The sequence below is a fragment of the Podarcis gaigeae genome (genome assembly GCF_964106915.1).
Source record: "Podarcis gaigeae genome assembly, chromosome: 1".
In the NCBI taxonomy this organism is placed as follows: Eukaryota; Metazoa; Chordata; class Lepidosauria; order Squamata; family Lacertidae; genus Podarcis; species Podarcis gaigeae.
The window spans coordinates 134,141,023-134,161,286 of record NC_139678.1 but is presented as its reverse complement, the minus strand read 5'-3'; the positions used below and the strand labels follow the sequence as shown (position 1 = coordinate 134,161,286).

The following is a 20,264-nucleotide window of genomic DNA, read 5'->3' as shown; positions in this document are numbered from 1 at the left end:
ATAATCCCTTTCCTCACACATTTTTTCTTTGCAACAATTCTGCAAGGTAGGTTCAGCGGAGAGGTGGTAATTGGCTCCAAGTGACCCATGTAGATGTGTCTATGACGTCTATGTGTGTGGGAGATCAAACCCGGGAGAAACTTCCTGGTATAGAAAGAGATAGCCCTATTTTCATCAAAGAAATGTTGGTGGGTATGATACTTATCATCTTTGTCAAAATTAAATTCCAAAAATCCCGCACCAACTAACATTCCCACCATAAAAGATAATACGTACCAAGTTTATTGTAACCCCTCCAACAATTAGGTGATATAGAATATTTTTTTTTGACATTTGCAAAGGGGTGCGTTACCATCTGTGCAATAATTTCCTCATTTTTAAAAGGGGTTCCATAGATCCATAAGTTACATTGAGCAATATAGAGTACAATTTAGAATCTAATCCTTTTGCCCCTCTGCATTTAATAAATTTTCTAATTGTGTTAAGGGTTTCAGAGCTTGTGTTTTAACATGTTGTTTGATTAAAATAGATTGTTACTGTTAAGATTTGACAAAGGTATTTTTATTTGGTTAATAGATATAGGTTGATTATTGCTATACAAATCTCATTATGTATATAATCCTATGGATTCCTAATGTTCAAATTGCTTCTCTCTCCCTTTGCTGGGTGGTGTGATATTGGGATTAATGAAATAATAGGTGTAAGTTTAGGTTGCCAGATTTTCTATACCCTAATAGTACAATTAGTAAATGGATTTGTTAGTGTTCAATAGATTTGTTTTAAGATTCTTAAATGAATGAGCTCATAGAAAGTTTGGAAAGTTTAGAAAGTTTGATTTCATTGCTGAATGGGAGTGAAAGGAGAGAAAAGAACCCTCCGCCACTGCAGTTTGGAGTTTTAATTATACCAGGTTTAATATTGTCAAGAATGATCCTGAATAATAAATTATTATTATTATTATTATTATTATTATTATTATTATTATTAATGCCCCGCCCATCTGGCTGGGTTACCATCTGGGTGGCTTCCAACAAAATATTAATATTAGCTCTGATGAGGCACAGACACTGAAGATAAAGACAATAGCCTGAAAACAGTTGGAGATTGTGAAGAATGGGATGTGTGGGTAAAATGTCCTGGGATTCCCTTATAGTGGTTTTTACAAAGCATTGATTCGCAACAGCAGCACACTGAATCAGCAAACTCTGAAGCCCCAGGCAGATGGCCATCCAGTATAAAGTACTGCATGGAGGGAGACCCAGGACTGCATTATCAGCCCACATTCAAGACCTCATTTGCACAGGAGCCTATACCCAATGCACAGCACATGCAGGATTCTCACATGCAACTTTGGCTTTGCAAAAAGGGAGGGTACAGGTCCTGCATAGAAAACCTATTTATGCAGCCCCTTCTGCAAGCATGATTGCAATCCGGCCCACACATATTTATTTGTATGTACAATTTCTGTTTACACACTGGGTTTGAGATATCTCTGTCTATATAAGGAAAACAATGGTTTCCACCCTCCCTGTGATCCTTCAGTTTTCTCTTTGTGCAGGTGCGGCCGGCCCCCCCTGCACCCCCCACGCTACGCCACTGCCTGGCCTCCCTCTGGCTGAGTTGCTGCCTCATCCCAGGATGGAGAAGGGTGAGGTGTCTGTGGCAGCCCCAAGGCAGAGCCTTGCCACAATGCCTGCTAAATAAATACCTTGAGCTGTTTTTGGAATAACAGCACGAACACATCCACACCACTAAAGACAAATACTGTCTGCACTAAAGCTATAGGACCATGTCCTATCTTTTTCATGATACGTGAAGCACTGTAACACATCAGATCAAATTCACCAGGAAGCAGCTTTGCTAAAACCCAAATTATAGAGAATAATTAACAGAAATAATATCATGAAAATAATTTTATAGCATTAAACAAACACAAACGGTTCTTCCTGTTTTCAATTGCTCACTCTTAAAAAAGCAAAATCCTCATTAAAGTGGGGGGGGGGGAGGAAACAATGAAGGAAGGGAAGTGTCCTCTAAAACATCCAAGGAGACCTTACTACTGTTTATGGAGTAAAAAATTTATGATTTGGTCTGGCACTGGAAGAGTATGGATCAGGTGCAGACGACGTTTCCCGAGTGTCCTTCGTACTGCCACGCGGCACAAAGACACCAGACTCCTAGGGCAGCCTGTGATGCAACAGACGAGAAAGAGACAAGGAGAGAAAAAGAAACAACTGAATTCCACAGCAGACCCACAACTCCTAGTCCCACAAACACCTATGGCTAGTTAATACCTTTAGGCTGCATGCAGAAGTGAGAGGTGCACCCAGCTCTAAGCTTTCACCCAGGGAAAACCCACTCTGCAGTGCTGAACTGGAGAGAATGTCAATCGGGCTTTTCCCGGAAAGTGGAGTAGCAAACGCTCAGTCCCCTGCTTTCTAGGCACGAGACAAGTGGAAGTGTGGAAAAGGCATAAGCAGGGAGAGAAAGAACTAAGCAGCGACTCTGCAGGAAGGAGCTGGTTGGATATCACTGCTGCTCACAAATCTGAACTAGCTGCCAATTTGTTTCCAGGCCATATTCAAGGTGGTACTATTAGTATATAAAAAGTCCTCAGTAGCTTAGGTTCAAGTTTACCTGAAGGATTGCCTTACTTTGTATGTGCCTACACAACTGCTTTGATCTGAAGAACTGGCACTTTTACACATACTTCATAAAGGTTTGTTCTGGACTTGCAAGGAATTGATCATTCAGTGCAGCAGTACCTACAGCTGGAACTCCCTACCCATTGATATTAGGCAGGCACCCTAAGGGAGCAGGTAGCGCTGTGGTCTAAACCGCCAAGCCTCTTTTGCTTGCCGATCAGAAGGTTGGCAGTTTGAATCCGCACAATGGGGTGATCTCCTGTTGCTCTGTCCCAGCTCCTGCCAACCTAGCAGTTCAAAAGCACACCAGTGCAAGTAGATAAATAGGTATCGCTGTGGTGGGAAGGTAAACAGTGTTTCCGTGCGCTCTGATTTCCGTCACGGTGTCCCATTGCACCAGAAGCAGTTTAGTCCTGCTGGCCACATGACACGGAAAGCTGTCTGTTCCCAGGCCCAACTCAAAGGGCTGGTTCTTACTTGTAAAGACTAAAACAGGTTTTATTGTAGTTGTATCTGTACTGCCTATCAAATTTAATATTATATGGTTTTATTGTTATGTGGTATTCTGCACTCTTCTACTTTTAGTAGAAGAGCAGGGTATAAATAGATGATTTATGATGATTATTTAATCCTTATTATGTCGCCTCCTGCATGATTTCCATGCGCAGAGCTTTTTTTCAGCCAGAACTCACCAGAACCCAGTTCCGGCCCCCCTCAGCTGGGCGCCATGGCCATTCTAAGAGTTAGGGAGGTGTTCACGGTGAGTTCCGGCATTTCTTTTAATAGAAAAATAGCACTTTCCATGCCACACCCACCTCTGCAGCACTGATGAGCTCCTCCTCTGAATTCCATCTTATGAGGAGCCTAGATTTATTTGTTTGTTTACAGTAAACAAACTTTATCCACCAATTGACCAAAGTAAAATCTCTAAAACCTTGTTTGCAAGGAGTAGGGCTTCCTTGTAGGGACCCCAGTACTATGGGTCACAACAAGATTCCTACAGCTTCTTCCTTGCTAACTTACTGAAAATAGGCAAAAAGATTTCTGTCTCAGTTGGCCTTTGAAAATGAATTCATTAATTGTTCTGGCTCTAATGTGGATTGTAGCTGTGTTTCTTTTTTGTTTTTACTGTTTTAGTTAAATTATTTTAATTTATGGGTGTTTTATTAGCTTTTTGTTTGTGTGCTGCTTTTGAAATTCATATGGAAAATTCTATATAAATTACTATAATTATTTAAATGAAAATCATATTCAGATACTATTAAATTTCCATGTTATGTATTAAAAACATTTCCCCATTTTCATCAGTTAAAAAATCCCCAATGGAAATTTAAACCAGCTGACAACCCTAATAGAGGTACTTTCAGTTCACTATGCACTCCTTTTGCAGGGATAGAATATGAATGCCAAAATAACTTTTTCCACTCACTCCTGGCTTCTTTGAACACCTGCAAGGCTTCTGGGTTCACTTTGATCCTTCCTGTAGCTCCTTCTCCCAGAGTCTCCCATTTCACCAGATTCAAGTTGGCACCGAAGTCAATCAAGAGGTTGACAAAAGCCACATCACACCCATGTCTCAAGACCGCATCCATGACACACACCGCAGAGCCCCTGGAGAAGCCCTGGATGTTGACGGGGCCACAGGAGTTAAAATCTGGGTTGGCTCCCGCTTGCAGAATTAGCCGGAAGCACGGCAGGTTGTGATAGGCTGCGCTAATGTACAACGGGCAGACCACCAGGGATGTGAGCGGCCGGGAAGATGGGCTGGGGGTCCCCGAGATCAAATGGTGATTTACATCCACATCAGCACCATACCTGAAGAAAGAAAATGAAATTCATTTGGAAAGACTATGGCAACCCTGCTTTCATTAAGCTCTTTTGTGGCAGCGAGATGGTGGCTAGGCAACCTGCAAAATCCTGCCCTGTTGGACTTTATGTGCCTTGGACCAAGCGGGATAGGAATAAAACCTTGTGAAGTCGAGCAGGAGATGATCGTCCTCCACCAGATTATGTACCTCTAGCGTTAGGTGAGAGCCAGTGGGGTGCAGTGTTTTCAGTGTCAGCCTTGGTCCTGGCGATTCAAGGTTCAAATCTCCACTTGGATATGAAGCTTACTGGTTCAGCTTCACCTACCTCACTGGGTTGCTGTGGGGATTAAAGGAGGAGGAGTAAAACCAAGAACACCACCTTGAGCTCCTTGGAGGAAAAGGTAGGATATAAATGCAATAAATACAATAGGTGCAATCCTCAGACAACAGCATGAGGCACTAAAGAAACTGGTGTGGCTGCATAAGGAGCTTGGAGAAGAAATGGAAGAAAGGGAAAATCACAGAGGAGGAGTATACACAAGTAGCACAGTTGCCCAGGGAAGGCCAGCTGGGTCAAAGCTCAAAATTAGCTCAGGCTTGCAAGAGAGGTGAAAAATAATAATAAAAGGTTTCTTTGGCTATGTCCGAAGTAAGATGAGAGTCAAGCAAGTGGTAGGTCCTCTGCATGGAGAAGACGGAGAAATGCTACTGGGTGGCAGAGTGAAGGCCTACTTTGCCTCTGTCTTCACCCAAAAGGAAAGCGATGCCCAACCTGGTGATAACAGTAAATGATGTAAGGAGGGAGCTGCAGCCCAAGATAGGAAAAGAGGTAGTAAGGGAACACCTAGCTATTTTAAATGAACTTAAATCTCCAGGGCCTGAGGAGCTTCACTGAAGGGTACTAAAGGAGTTTGAGGATGTAATCTCAGAGCTTCTGTCTATAATCTCCGAGAATTCTTGGAGAACAGGGGAGGTCCCTGCAGACCGCAGGTGGGCACATGCTGTCCCTATCTTCAAAGGGGAGGGGGGAGATCCAGGTGTAGAGGAGGGTGACCAAGGTGCTCAAGGCTCTGCCAACCAAATCTGATGAGGAACTGTTGAAGGAGCTGGGTATGTCTAGCCTGCAAAAAAGGAGACTGAGGAGATATGATAGCCTCTTCAAATATCTCAAGGTCTGTCACATGGAGGATGAACAAGCTTATTTTTTTCTGCAGAGAAGAGTAGGAACTGAACCAGTGGATTCAAGTTACTGAAACATCAGGAAGAACTTTCAGACAGTAAGAGCTGTTTGGCAGTGGAACGGACTCCCACGAGAGGTGGTGGACTCTCCTTCCTTGGAGATTTTTAAGCAGAGGTTGGATGGCCATCTGTCATGGATGCTTTAGCTGAGAATCCTGCATTGCAGGGAGTGGACTAGAAGACCCTTGGAGTCCCTTCCTGCTCTACAATTCTACGATTCTCTGACTATAACTACATCATCAGATATTGCTCTCGGTTGCTATCCTGGCTCCCTGCGCTCTCAAGTTCAGGCTGGGTTTTTCTTTAGCCGTCTGGCCACCTTGCCCTCTTTGCCTCTCACTGCACTGACGATTCCTGTCTCTCCCTCCTCAGTTTCAGAAGCTACAAATTCACATGAGCATCAAGGTGAGGCAAAGAGGCTTTGTTAAATCCTTCTCTAAAGGTAGTGCCAATTAAATCTGCTTTTCACCACATGTGGTTACAGACAACAATATCTATCTGCCAAGTAGCCAGCTTGCTAGTTGCTAGGATAGCTTTCACATGGCAAGATGGAAACAGAGTGTTTAGCAATATTCAGAATGTAAACTATGAAAGCCAAGACTCCAGAGATGTGCTGGTGCGAAGGAATTGTGCCGCCCTCTGTGGGTAAACTGGGGGAAAGCCCAGACTGAGCTCTCCCTGACTAAAATGAAAAATCACATATGCTATCCTGACTGTTTTGGGAAGCATAAGATTGAGGTTGTCTAAAATGTGGCCCAATAGAGGAGAGGGCTGAGGGGACACAGATTCCTTAAAAGAGCCAGTCCTGTTGGACTGCAGAAGCACAGAACCAGAAGTTACTCCAGGTATTCCAGCCGATCTCCTGCCTCAATTAAGTACAATTAAGTTCTCCCCATGCATGGATCACCCCCTCAATGCAGGCCACAGTATGCCATATCCATAACTTAAGGGAGATTTCGGAAGAATTTAGGTTAAGTGTTGACAAAATCCTTCAGCGTTTATTACTGATAAGATCATGAGGTTTGAGATTCTGCCCTGTAATGTACAGTGGTACCTCACGTTAAGAACTTAATTCGTTCCAGAGGTCCGTTCTTAATCTGAAACTGTTCTTAACCTGAAGCACCACTTTAGCTAATGGGGCCTCCCGCTGCCGCTGTGCTGCCGCCGCTGCACAATTTCTGTTTTCATCCTGAAGCAAAGTTCTTAAGACGAGGTACTTCTTCTGGGTTAGTGGAGTCTGTTACCTGAAGTGTCTGTAACCTGATGCATCTGTAACCCGAGGTATCACTGTATTTTGAATCCTTCCTGGGCAACCCAGTCAGATGGGCGGGGTATAAATAATAATAAAATAATAATAATAATAATAATAATAATAATAATTATTATTATTATTATTATTATTATTATTATTATTATTATTATTATTCCCACTCCCAAAAATAGGTGTGGGCCAGGGGTCAACCTAAAACAAATTCACAGCCATGCAGTGTCTCAGTATTCAGGAAAGAGGCTGTGTTAAAAGGCATATTACACCTTTCCTGGCCTTGTTGGAAATGAGTGCAGTGGTCAAGCTGATGCTGTTTTGAAATGGAAAATTGGTGGCTGCAACGTACACACTAACTTTACCTTCTGATATCTGAATATTGACCACAACCATAGAATTCCCACAAGGCAGTCACTGCTAAGTCAATAAAAAGGCAAAGCATATGGAGCTGCAATGGGCCTTGGCTAGATTCTCTGGGCTGGACTCACACGTCTTCCCTAACTAGAAGTGAGCAATGGCTAAGAGACGGGGCTGTGAGACGGTTGGTGCAATTCTTACTACAGCCATGAACTCACAAGACGGTTTTAGGCAAGCCTCTGCCTTTTGCCTTCAGTCCCCCTACCTGCTATATGCAAATAATAATAGCAACACTAGAGGACTGTTTTAGATCATGCATATTAAGTACTTTGAATATTAGAAGTACTCTATTAATATGAAGTAGTAGTATTACTGTGCTGAATTGGGGAATTGGGGGTGCCACTGGGGTAGCCCCATTTTTGGTTGCTTACCACTTGTCCTGCCTCTTTGGCCCTTTAATGTGACTGTTCCAGTGCTGTCAACTCACACAAACACCAACAGCATTTCCGAACTTGTTGCCTTCTAGAGATCTCCTCATATGACTTTCACTATTGACAGAGACAAAGATGCACACACCTTCAGGAAACCAACCTTTTGTGATAATAACGGCTGGCAGAGTAGAAAAGCATGGACAGCAGCAGCAAAAAGGGAAGGCGGGAAATGGCAGCTCGTCAAATAAATGGCCAAGTATTCTTTTTCTGTTTATTGCTAGACAGATCTCAAAGAGTTGAGCAGGATTTCAAAGCTATCACTGAGAGCAACATGTTTGTTTGTTTGAAATGTAAATCCTGCAGACTAGTTGCGCTTGCCAAGGCAAAAGTCACCAGAAGCAGAGCAGTTGTGTTTGGCTCTGCTGTAACCAGGAAGGGGATTCCACTCTAAGCAGAGTCTCCAAATGTCCCTATGGAGTAATTATATGACTTAGGAATAACTTTACCTTCCCATCCAAACAGTCTAAGAATGAGGTTCTGCTTTCCTAATTATATATTTCCATTCTACCTCCACTCCCTGGTTAATAAGGAAAGGGTGATATTATTCTGTGCCAGGTTTGTGGGGGAAAGTCCTGGTTATGTCTGTATGTAGAACTTACTAGTCATTGCGGAGCTGGAAAATACCACTTTGAAGAACGCAGACAATTCCCTGTGAAGTCAGTCAGCACTATCTGCACGCTCAGAGACTAGTCAGGCTACATAAAATCATGGGGTGGCACATGCTCTGCTTACAGTTTTTGTTTTCTGATTTGGCCTTTCAGGAAAGGGAATTCTCCAGAACTCTTTCACATGATGAGGAAAGAGCCTCCTACTCATGAAAAGGCTGTTCTACCTGTTAGAATCCTGGAACTGTGGAGCTGGAAGGGACCCCAGTCACCAAGCCCAACCCCATGCAATGCTGGAATCTTAGCTAAAGCATCCATGGCCTCTCATGCCAGAGTGTTGCCCATGAAAAGGCTGACAAGTGAAACTAAATCTGTAAGATGTTTTCTGATTCTGTAAGAGTGTTTGAAAGGGTAAGAACTGCTGTAGAACTTATCAGTTTGAGCAACACTTGCCCATGTAATTGCAAAACAGTGGTAGTGGCTATTTGCTTTCTGCTCATCCTGGTTTTTTGGCTCCAACTGTTTTTGTTTTGCAATTTAATTTTGAAAACATCCAAGAATGGCCTACTGAATCTTGCTGTGAACCTTCTTTCTCACCACCCTAAATAAAAAATGGTGTCCCTGCTTCTGAATGGCTGTCAGGAGCGAATCCGACATGCACCTGGAAAGGAGTATTGCAGTCTAGTTGAGGGATGGGAAGCAGAAGCTCCCCTATTCACTTCTCAGACCTTCTCATATTTCTTTTCCCGCACAGACACATGAAAAGCCATCTCAGATAAACCACGTACTCTGTGAATTGGAAATGGGGACACAGGTGTGCTTTCAGTGTAGCTGCATGCATTGCTAAACTAGGGCATGTGTCAGATGGATGGTTTATCATGTACCTAGGTCAAAAATGTTGGAGAGATGTTCTAACATAGGACAGTCCCTCCCCCCCCCAAAAGCATATTTGTTTAGGTCATAATTCTTAGGGTCAAGCTAGACTGGATGTGGAATTTTGTTTGCTTGCTTTAGCAGCTGGGCATATGTATGTATCTGTATTTTATTGGACGAGTGCATTTTCCGTAGTATGAGTGGCATAATTGATATTTTAAGCTTTCCACAAAGCAATTTAAACTGATTAATAGCTGCATTTCAACTTGACAATCTGGTATTAGCATAGTCATCTTGAAAGAGAAATTATTTAATGAGAAGATATTGGCCAGGGTCAGTTAATTTTAAACTTGAAAGCTTTCCAAAGTCTACATTTAATATTGCTGGCTAAGAGTCCTTGCAGTAGAAGTATAAATCTGCACACCATCACCTTACACCAAAAGGGCTCTTGCTTCATGAATTCATATAGATCATGGAGATGCAAGAAACCCTGGATGTGGTTCTGACATGTAGTTCTGCCACCATCACATGTGGTTTGGCTCACAGAACTGAATGGCTCAGCTGCCTCCACTGCGACATGACACTTCAAACAGCAGCTTTTCAGATCTGTATGCAGAAAATGTTGTGTGTACACCTAACTAAGTGGTGATTAATTAATGGGTGTTTAAGAATGTGTATCTATCTTATCTATTGTAGGCATTTATCTCCCACCCTGCAACAAGTTTATCGGAAGGCACACCTATTAGAGACTTGGGACTGGTGGTGTGAGTGGCTCTTGAGTATACGAGGTGGCAATCCCAGGGATTATTTGTTTGTTTGTTTGGCTCTGGACATATTTGCCCTAGAATGCCAACTCTTTATCTGCCTTCAGACCCCAGGTCAAGGAAATGTGTTATTGGTGAAGAGTTTAATCTGTCTGGTTCCCATACCAGGGATTGTTTCTGGCTTTGTTGCTTCTCTCTTTGAATTCTGCTGCCTACAATTTCATTGCAGTGGTGAGACATATTTTAAACCCTTTTTTATGTTTTTATGACTCATTCTTTACCAGCTGCCTTGAGGGTTGAGAGGTGGGGTCAAAATGGGACTTTAAATGTTTAACTTTGGCAAGAGAGAAGATGGAAAGCCAGACCTTCAAGAGGGGACATTCTGGGCTGCATCAATAGGAGTCTAGCATCTAGATCAAGGGAAGTAATAGTGCCACTGTATTCTGCTCTGGTCAGACCTCACCTGGAGTACTGTGTCCAGTTCTGGGCACCACAGTTCAAGAAGGACACTGACAAACTGGAACGTGTCCAGAGGAGGGCAACCAAAATGGTCAAAGGCCTGGAAACGATGCCTTATGAGGAATGGCTAAGGGAGCTGGGCATGTTTAGCCTGGAGAAGAGGAGGTTAAGGGGTGATATGATAGCCATGTTCAAATATATAAAAGGATGTCACATAGAGGAGGGAGAAAGGTTGTTTTCTGCTGCTCCAGAGAAGCGGACACGGAGCAATGGATCCAAACTACAAGAAAGAAGATTCCACCTAAACATTAGGAAGAACTTCCTGACAGTAAGAGCTTTAAGCAGAGGCTTGACAACCATATGTCAGGAGTGCTCTGATGGTGTTTCCTGCTTGGCAGGGGGTTGGACTCGATGGCCCTTGTGGTCTCTTCCAACTCTATGATTTTATGATTCTATGACCTGCAATCCCTGTTCCACATGTCAGCCATCAGCATGGGATGCTGCAGCTGCTGTGCGAATAACTCATATATGTTCTTATTCTCAGAATGGTCAGGAAGGGAAGAATAGAAGTGTGCTGTCTTGAGCACGTTTTTGTCAGAATGGTAACACCTTAAATTTTGCAAAGAAGAAAAAGAAGAAGTGTAGGTATTTGAAAGGATTCTGAATTTCTCCTACCCTAAAAATGGAATTCCCAAGTCTTTCCATTTTCTGAGGACCCTCCCCCAACTCTGCCTATCTTCTCTCACTGACAATTGCTGCCTGTTGGAATTGGACAACTGAGAATCCTTTCCGTAGCAAATGTACCCTATTTGGCTGACCGGCAACTGGCTCCTGGGCAAAGATGAAGCAAAATCACTCGGCACTTACCTGATCAGCTCTCTCAGGATGTCCGTGCTGCCTACCCGGGCAGCATGATACACAGGGGTGCTGCGGTGGTGACGGCTCCCATTGGGATCAGCTCCAGCTTGCAGAAGGATCTGTGCGCATTCCAGATGCCCATTCACAACAGCTACGTACAGGGCAGTTTGCCCTTTCACGTCCACAAGATCAATCTCTGCCCCTTTCTGAATCAGGAAATCCACACAGTTTCCATGTCCTGCCGTGGCAGCAATCCGCAGCGGTGTACAAGGCAGCCAACCACAACACCACACGGATTTCTCATTGATGCGGCTGAAGAAAGCAAAAGCAGCACAACTAAGTAATCCATGAGCGTGCCTGGATCTTGCCTTGCTTCCCCCCGTGAGCATGCACTGTTCTCAGCAGGTGTGGGGCAAAAATTAAGAACAAACACCAACTTCTCTCTCTCTGGATTCTTTCCCTGGATGTCCTATGTTATCCATAGCAACAATTTTCTGACAGCGTGGGAATAAAATCACGTCTAAATAGATATATAAGGCACAATCACATGCCGCCTTTGCTAACCTGCCACTCTTCAGTTGTTTTGGACTACGATTCCAATCAGCCCCATCCAGTATCCATTTGATGCAAACAGTCTGTCCCTGACTGCACACATGCACACCCAAACCTACCATATTTTTTGCTCTATAAGACTCACTTTTTCCCTCCTAAAAAGTAAGGGGAAATGTGTGTGCGATTTATGGAGCGAGTGCAGGCTGTGCTGCTATCCCAGAAGCCAGAACAGCAAGAGGGATCGCTGCTTTCGCTGTACAGCGATCCCTCTTGTTGTTCTGGCTTCTGAAATTCAGAATTTTTTTTTCTTGTTTTCCTCCTCCAAAAACTAGGTGTGTCTTATGGTTTGGTGCGCCTTATAGAGCGAAAAATACAGTATACGCAACCCCAGCTTAGATACACACACCCAGAATTACGTATGCCTGAATAATTCATAAGGAAGGCTACCCATAATCTGAACTGTACAAAAATGGACAGTACAGATCTGATAGATGGAATAAATGTGCAGATGGAACCTGGAACATACAGAGCCCAGGAGGATGATCAGTAGGAGATCCCCATCTTCATACATCCCTTTGAACCCTCGGTGTTCCTCAGTGACTATTTGCATGAGGCTAAAATGTACTCAGGGCTAAAGTGTTTGATTTATCACCTGAGACTCCATGCTCCATTTCAGTAAAATTGAGAGCTACCTTTGGAAGCTCTCTTCCTCCAACAGGTTTTTAATGGTTTGCAAGTCTCCCACATAAGCGGCATCATGCAGCCGGGTGTCCTCACAGTGCTCGATGGGGTGGTCACAGAATTGTTCCTTCAGCCACTCCTTCAGATTGCGACCTGTGCTGGAGAGATTGTTGCTGCTTTAGGTCATAAAACTCAGCAGGAGCTCAGCCCTGACCAGGAGGTTCTGCTATGGTCACTGGAGTAACCCACTGCGGATGAGAAAGAAGCAGGGCCACAAGAGAGGACTCAACCACATTTACCTTTTGCTCAGGTCTGTGCTTTAAAGCTCCATATCCAACCGCTCTTTCTTTCGCCCCAAAACATTGTCTGTAAAAACCCGCTCTTTAAAGCTGAAGCGCGACCAATGGCAATTCAGGTTTTCTGTGAATTGCTGTTTGCTCTGATTCAGCGGTAAAGTCACAGAGCTTTAAAGCACAGACCATGTCTGGAAAGCACAGAGGAGAGGTAAGTGTGGAGAAGCCCTGCATAAGAGGGTCAGGTGGGGCCTGAGATATTTTCAACCTCTTTGAGACCCTGTTGCTTTTTCCAGATATTTGAAGGTCATGTGGCAGGACTATTTTGCCCTCAAGTATAAGATGTTCTTTTATAGGTTTTATAGGTTGGGAAGAAAACAGCTAAAACATCAGCAAAACCTATATGACAAGAGACCATTGTGGGACATAGCACTATCCTACTGTCTCCAAACATCCGAATAATTATTTTTTACAATCCAATATGTCCTAAAAACAAATGCCTTTGCATTTGAGCCACTTACCATCACATTTAAAAATATCAAAGATTTGTAAAGTTGCCTAACATGTTTCATAATATGGCTCCTCCATTATACTCAGCCAAATAGGCATGAGGCAAAATGTCCCTAGATATATTCTGAGCAGTCTCCTTTGCTCAAGGAGTCCTTGAGATGTGACCTAGCACAATGCAGGTGAAAGATACTTGTAACATACAAAGTGCTTTGTGATGTTTAGAGTTGTTACCTAGCTTGGAGCTTCAGAACAAAAGTAAATGAACACAATCATCTGACACTCCTTCCCTACAGGATCAAGATACGAATAAATATGTTCACAAAAACCAATTTTCAGTTGAATTATATTAGCAACTACCTAGAGAAAACAGGGAAACTAACATAATTAGACATCAGCAATCGAGTCCTAATTCTCTCACTGAGATTGTAAACCTATGTTTTGGGTGTTTTCCTTCAGGTCATACAGACTGCAATACAAAGACTTATCTATCACCACATCATCTAGAAAACAACATGAAAAATTAGTTTAGTAACTATGTATAAGAACCTGTGATGAAATCTATTATTGACATTTTCTGGGAATCCCAGGAAGTAAAGCAAACATGAATTAAGAATAATTGCTTGCTGCATTAAAAGCCACAATCTTCAAACCCATTTGCTAGAATGACTGAGAACAACTGTGCGGCCTGGGAATCCATTAGCAGACAATTACATTTCTTCCCCAAACAAGTCGCTGTGATCTGATTAGGTGAAATGAAATTATAATTGCATGTGTAAGATTCAGAGATATTTGCCTGTTAAATATTCTGAAGGTATTCTGTAACATATCCTACTAATAATTAATACAATGTTTTCTCTCTCTCTCTCTCTCTCTCTCTCTCTCTCTCTCTCTCTCTCGCGTGTGTGTGTGTGTGTGTGTGTGTGTGTTTGCTGGTGTTATAGAGGAGTGGCTGATGCCTTTTTCAAAAAAGGCAAATATCTGTAGATGTCCAAGACAGTAAAGTGCTTTAAATTTGCTCATGAAATTTGCTCATTGCTTAAATTTGCTCATTTGAATTTGCTAATGAAAGTTAATCTCAGCAAAGCCCCAGATATACACAGAAGCATTTACAAACACAAACGCTCATCAGACATTCCTTGCTTCCTGTATTTGGGTGAGGAAGCAGATTCTGTACTCACACTACTATGTCTCCCAATTTACCCTTTGAATCTAAAAGTAAAGAACTGTGCTTAGTTAATTTATTAAATTTGTATCTTTTCTTTCCACCACACTGAACACTATTGCAATGAGGGTAAAACCCAAGAAGGAGCGGCAAGGGCTTCTGTATTGCTGTATTGCATTCAGCACTCAATGTTTATAGAAAATCAAAGCACCACCAGGAATTTTGTTAGCAGGGAACAGAGCCTTGGATTTATATTGATTTTTATTCATTTTGATTGATGGGGGGGGGCTGCTCTCCCGGCTACGCCCATGGCACCACCATTATCCCTATTTTACCGAAACAAATAGCAGGGGAGACGGAGCAACATTTCCCCCAGATTCATCCGGCAGCTGAGCTAAGAATACAGGTCATTTGATGTCCCAGCCCACAAAAGTGACCACAGTCCCCAGCAGAGGGTTTCCAAAAACAAAAAAGCACAAGCTTTTTTTGAAAGCACTGGCTTATTGCATACAATCTGCTTACTCTTATCAAATGCCCTCCAGTAGATCATGGTGAGGATAAAAGCGAACTAGTTACATTAGCAAGGCTATTTCCCAGTGAATAACTACTGAAAATCACGCGCAAACCATCCCTCCCTCGCTGAGCCTCAAAAGAGAAGCGTGAGGGATCCGAAGTAACAGGTTGCGAATAGGAGCAAGATGTGCACTGGATGCGTCTCAAGTGCCTCCAGTGCCCAGGGAGCCGCCTAAGTGTCTTGAGGATCCTGGTAAATTTAAGCAGAAACCTGATTTTTGTTTGTTCAGCGTTTTCCAAGTCCACTCTGAGAGATACTCGGGTGGAAAATTCTATATCGGAATAAATATGCACCACTTACTGGAAAGAATCCTGAGGGTCGGCAGCACCTGACTGACATGAAGGAATGAACACATACACACGAACACACACACACGCGTTTGACTCTTTTTTGCGTGTCAGATCCCCCTGAAAGGAAGACGTTACCTGCCTGGCCCCGCGCGGCCCCCGGAGGAGCCCCTGGGGCTTGGGGGCTCCCCTCGGCCTCCCCCGCCGGCTTCGCCTCGGCCATCAGCCCCGCAGGGAGCGCGGCCTGGCCGGCCTCTCCAGCCGCCTCCTCCCGGCGCCGCCTTCGCTCTCGCCCCATTGGCGGAAAGGCCACCACGCCAGGGATTCCCGCTTCGGGTTAAGGTGGTTCGCGGAAGTTAAGGTGGTTCGCGGAAGTCTTTCCCCTCTGGGTTTCGCGTGGAGTCGGAGCATGAAAGGCTAAAGCGTTTGGGGGCTCGATAGGTTTTCGTTTTTAAAAGATGCCTGAGAGGAGACAGGATAGAGGCTGGTCAAGTTGTAAGAACTCTGCCTTTTGGCGGGGCTGCGCCTGCCCTGCGGAACTCCCTGCCTCGTGACACCAGGCAGGCGCCCTCACTGCGCTCTTTCCAGAGGGGCCTGCTTAAAAAAACATTCCTGTTTAGACAGGCTTGCCCAGATGATTAGAAAGCTGATGTGAATGTCAATCTATTTTAGCTCCTGTGTTTTAAGTTTGCTTGTAAATGTCTGACAATTTTATTGTTTTATCTTTTTTGGGGGGGGGGAAACGCTTTGAAGTTTTGTTTTGTTTTGTTTTACAATCAAGCAGTGTATAACTTTTATGAAACAAACATTAATAACGTGAATACAGAATCGTTTCTCTATCAGAACACTAGAAAGCCAGTGAGACTGATGGGCAGTAGATTCAGGACAGAGGTGCCGGCTGCCAGGAACCCTGGGTGCCCAAGCACCCACAAATTTGCCCGTGAAGGGGCTGGGTACCCACAGATTTTGGTGCCAGGGCCACTCAGGCTTCATGGCACCCACAGCCCCAGGCGCCCACAGTCGCAGGGCAAAGTTGGCACTCCTGATTCAGGACAGGTAAAAAGAAACCTCTTCTTCCACACAGTCCATATGCATGGAATTCACTCGCACCTGATGTGACTACACAATTAAATGGTTCTAAAGGGGATTTGACAAATTTGTGAAGGTGAAGCCGATTGAAGGCAATTGGTTGCAGTAGCTAAATGGAACATTCATGTTCAGAAGCAGCACACCTCTGGCAGAATGCCAGTTGCGCGCGCTCTCTCTCTCTGTTTGTGTATCTGTCTCTGTCAAACAACAGGGTTAACAAACCTGACGGCCCTTCTGGTATTTGAAGGTGGCGGATCCCAGACTCTGGAACTCCTACCCTGGAGAAGCAAGTCTGGCTCCCTCTTTGCTGTCCTTCTGCCGGCAGATGAATATATTGTTTTTACTGTATTGTGTTTTTATTATCAAACACTGCTGTGTAATCTGATGCATGAAAAGGAGTCTATAATTTTTTAAAAAGAAAGAAAAAAAGTGGGAACTCTGATTATACTTTCCTGCACAGTAGGAAATCTGTATACATATGGGGTCTTATTACCTCAAGCCATGCTTTCAAAATATAATAAAATAAATGTGTTGTAAGTTGTTTGGAGAGCTCTGTGTAATAAATAATAAATTATGATAAACTTCCAACAACTAAAATGCTGTGTAAAAAATAAACCAGACAAATGGAAGAGAAATCTGCATGTTTTTGTAGCGCTGCAGCATTTATATTAGATTTTTTTTAAAAAAAAATAACTAACAATTCTATAAGCATTTCTTAAGTTTTTGTTACCTGTTGTTTTGTACAAAATACACAGAACTTTAGAGAAAGTAAACACAGCATTATCCGCAGCATCTTGTCATGTTTGCTTTCACTATGGTTGCTGGTCCTTTCCACATGCCCATCAACAACATCTGGAAAATCTAGAGGGCTGTTTTAGATGGAGAACAGGCATTGTTCAGGTGTGGCAGACGGCCTGCCTGCTTTTTTCTGTCTCTCTGTGTGTGTTTGTGTAGGAGAATGCTTGCTTTGCTTTTACTTTTCTCTTCGCTTCAGAACAGCTGTTGAGCTTTTGTGTGAAAGAAAAGTTGGGCATAAAAAGTGGTGGGATGGTTCCATTTCAAATTTAGACCAGACTCAGTTAGGCCCTGTGAAAAACCAACCAGTTTGAACAAAGAGAAAGAGCAGAGATGGATACAACACCAAAAGGCTAACACAACAGAGTGCTTCCCAAACTTCCTTCTCACTTGATACAAATCTTGTTTTAAACTGCCACTTTCCTCCTCTCAACGTCACCTCATTCATTCTAGTGGTTAAACTGCTTCTGGTTTAAAATGGTAATTCCCCCTTCAGTTGTTTAAAACCTGCTGCATCAATTGTGATGCGACATTACAGATCCTCCAGTGAGGGCTGTGCAATGACCTCAAGTTTTTCCATAAATAGGAATAAATATATCCCAACTTTCCTCCAAGGAGCTCAAAGTGGCACTCGTGGTTCTCCTCTTACCCATTTTCTCCTGCAAGGTATATGGTAGGCTGAGAGACAGTGACTGCCCCAGGTCACGTAATGAACTTCATGGCTCAGCAGGGATTTGAACCCGGGTCTGCCAGGTCTCAGTCCAACATTCTGACCACTACACCACACTTGCCATGTGTGCTTGGTTGCAGCACACGAGGTGCTCATGAGTTTATTTGGCTTGTAAATGTGTCCATGGGCCCAGATAGCTTGGCAATGCCTGGTTGGAGGTGTGAGCGATGTTGAGAAGACCTCACACCATTCAGTGTGAGAGAGGGTAGGATCATGCCCCCTGGGCACTCCCCCCAAAAAACCAGGAAGCTGACTGGCCAGCCTTCAGTTTGGATGGAGGAGTGCCCCCCCAGAATCTGGAGTCTGGGCCTTGCCCTCCAGGCCAGGTGGAAAAGACCTTGCAGCAGGGAGCAAGTGCCCCTGCAGTCACCATGGACTGTTTATATAACATGCAACAAAATGACACCACCACAAACTGGCTTATAAGTATAAAACCAAATTTACCAGAATAATAACTAGAATAGACTTGTGACCATTCGAGGGTAGCACGCTTCATCAAGTCCGAAAAGACAGTCATACAAAACGGTTTGCTCATGATAAAAAAAGTATTCACAGGCATAGCGTGTAGCGAAACCTGTAATATATCCGGAGAACAGGTCTCCTTTTGCCCACTTGCTTTGTGTTTCTAACTCAAGACCTATTGAAGAACATCTCATCCAGTTCAATCTTTGAAAAACAGCTTTGAAAAAGTTTTTCATATTCTCCAGTGTGCTACTCTGGCCATTGTGGCAGCACAGGGTTGCCGTTCTGTGATTGGACTTATGCTACTTGTTGAATGGTTCATTTATCCAGTCTGTACAGTGGAACCTCGGGTTACATATGCTTCAGGTTACAGACTCCGCTAACCCAGAAATATTACCTCAGGTTAAGAACTTTGCTTCAGGATGAGAACAGAAATTGTGCTCCGGCAGCGCGGCACCAGCAGGAGGCCCCATTAGCTAAAGTGGTGCTTCAGGTTAAGAACAGTTTCAGGTTAAGAACAGACCTCTGGAATGAATTAAGTTCTTAACCCGAGGTACCACTGTATAAAGTTTATTGCACATATAACTTGTTACGATACAGTTGTACATTTATCCACTCCATGTTTACAGTATCTCCGCTTGAATGGTTACTAGCCTATCTCTATTCTAGTTATTATTCTAGTAAATTTGGTTTTATACTTATAAGCCCGTTCGTGGTGTTGTTGTTTTGTTGCATTATTATTATTGTCACCACATTTGATACTTTGTGTATATACTTTGTTTCTATCAACAGTCTTCTTTCTCATTTTATTGGCTTTCAAAAATAACTACAATCCAAACACCACTATTCATAGAAAAAATATGTCATTTAATTATTATATATAAAAAGAAAATAAATTTATAATACAAATTATATTTTAGACTGTACATTTTTACTCACATACAGAAAATGCTGGATTCTTCTAACACAAACAGTTTTAACCATATATACAGATCCACACTTAAATGTGACGGGATTTTTTCAATGCTGAATTCAGTCCTATATACAATTATATGCATTTTGAAAAGACTGCAGCTGAAAACAGTTCAGCACTTCTGCTGATGCTTTTTAAGACTTTTTCCCCAAATTAACTTCTAATATCCCTTTCCAAATATGACAATCATACCATACACTAAGGCTCTGTAGTTACTTTGAAATATATGCAAAAACATTTGTTGTAGTAATTTTGGGATGGCTTCTTTATAAAGGCAGCGGGAACCATTCAGTCAAAAACTCTACTAGACAGCACACAAATCATATACACTCCTCAGTAAGGGCTTACTGTTATCCTAAGCTGTGTTATTTATTAGAAGTAAATGTCATTACTTCCAAATGTTTTGATCAGGGCGTCAGACGGATAAAGTGCACACAATTTATTAAATAGCTTGATACACTATTGCAACACGGCATTTTTCTCCAAGCCTTAAACATTTCTGAGACTTCTCAGTCAGTAAGTACAAGGTTTCAAACCATATCCCACATTACGTTTCTCCTGTGCAACATCCAGCAAGCCATACTTAACCCATAAGAAATTTTATGAGAAAATGGAGAGGTGGTAGATACGCAAATGAAGAGACCATGAGATTTCTCAAATCCAATCCACCAGGGTGGGGGCGGAATGGAAACTTGAATCACATTCACTTAAATAATGGCGTAGCTTCAAAAGATTCAGATTATATGTAGTCTGTGCTTATATGACACAGGGACATCAATAAGCCATGGTCCAC

The 20,264-nt window shown here is 43.0% G+C and overlaps 1 protein-coding gene across 3 annotated transcripts; it reads right to left on the bottom strand.

Annotated features, from left to right (window-relative positions):
- Window positions 1-1,799: 1,799 nt before the first annotated feature.
- Window positions 1,800-15,735, bottom strand: ASB1 (ankyrin repeat and SOCS box containing 1). 3 transcript variants are annotated; one of them, XM_083712487.1, is made up of 6 exons: window positions 15,561-15,735; window positions 12,608-12,749; window positions 11,373-11,675; window positions 4,779-4,841; window positions 4,075-4,460; window positions 1,800-2,187 (listed from the first exon to the last, which is right to left on the bottom strand). In XM_083712487.1, the coding sequence occupies exons 1-6, from the start codon at window positions 15,718-15,720 to the stop codon at window positions 2,057-2,059; spliced, it is 1,185 nt and encodes a 394-aa protein (XP_083568613.1). In that variant the 5' UTR covers window positions 15,721-15,735; the 3' UTR covers window positions 1,800-2,056. The 3 variants fall into 3 exon arrangements, with proteins under 3 accessions (XP_083568613.1, XP_083568614.1, XP_083568615.1); XM_083712488.1 differs by having other exon boundaries at window positions 4,779-4,790; XM_083712489.1 differs by lacking the exon at window positions 4,779-4,841.
- Between the last annotated feature and the right edge of the window lie 4,529 nt (window positions 15,736-20,264).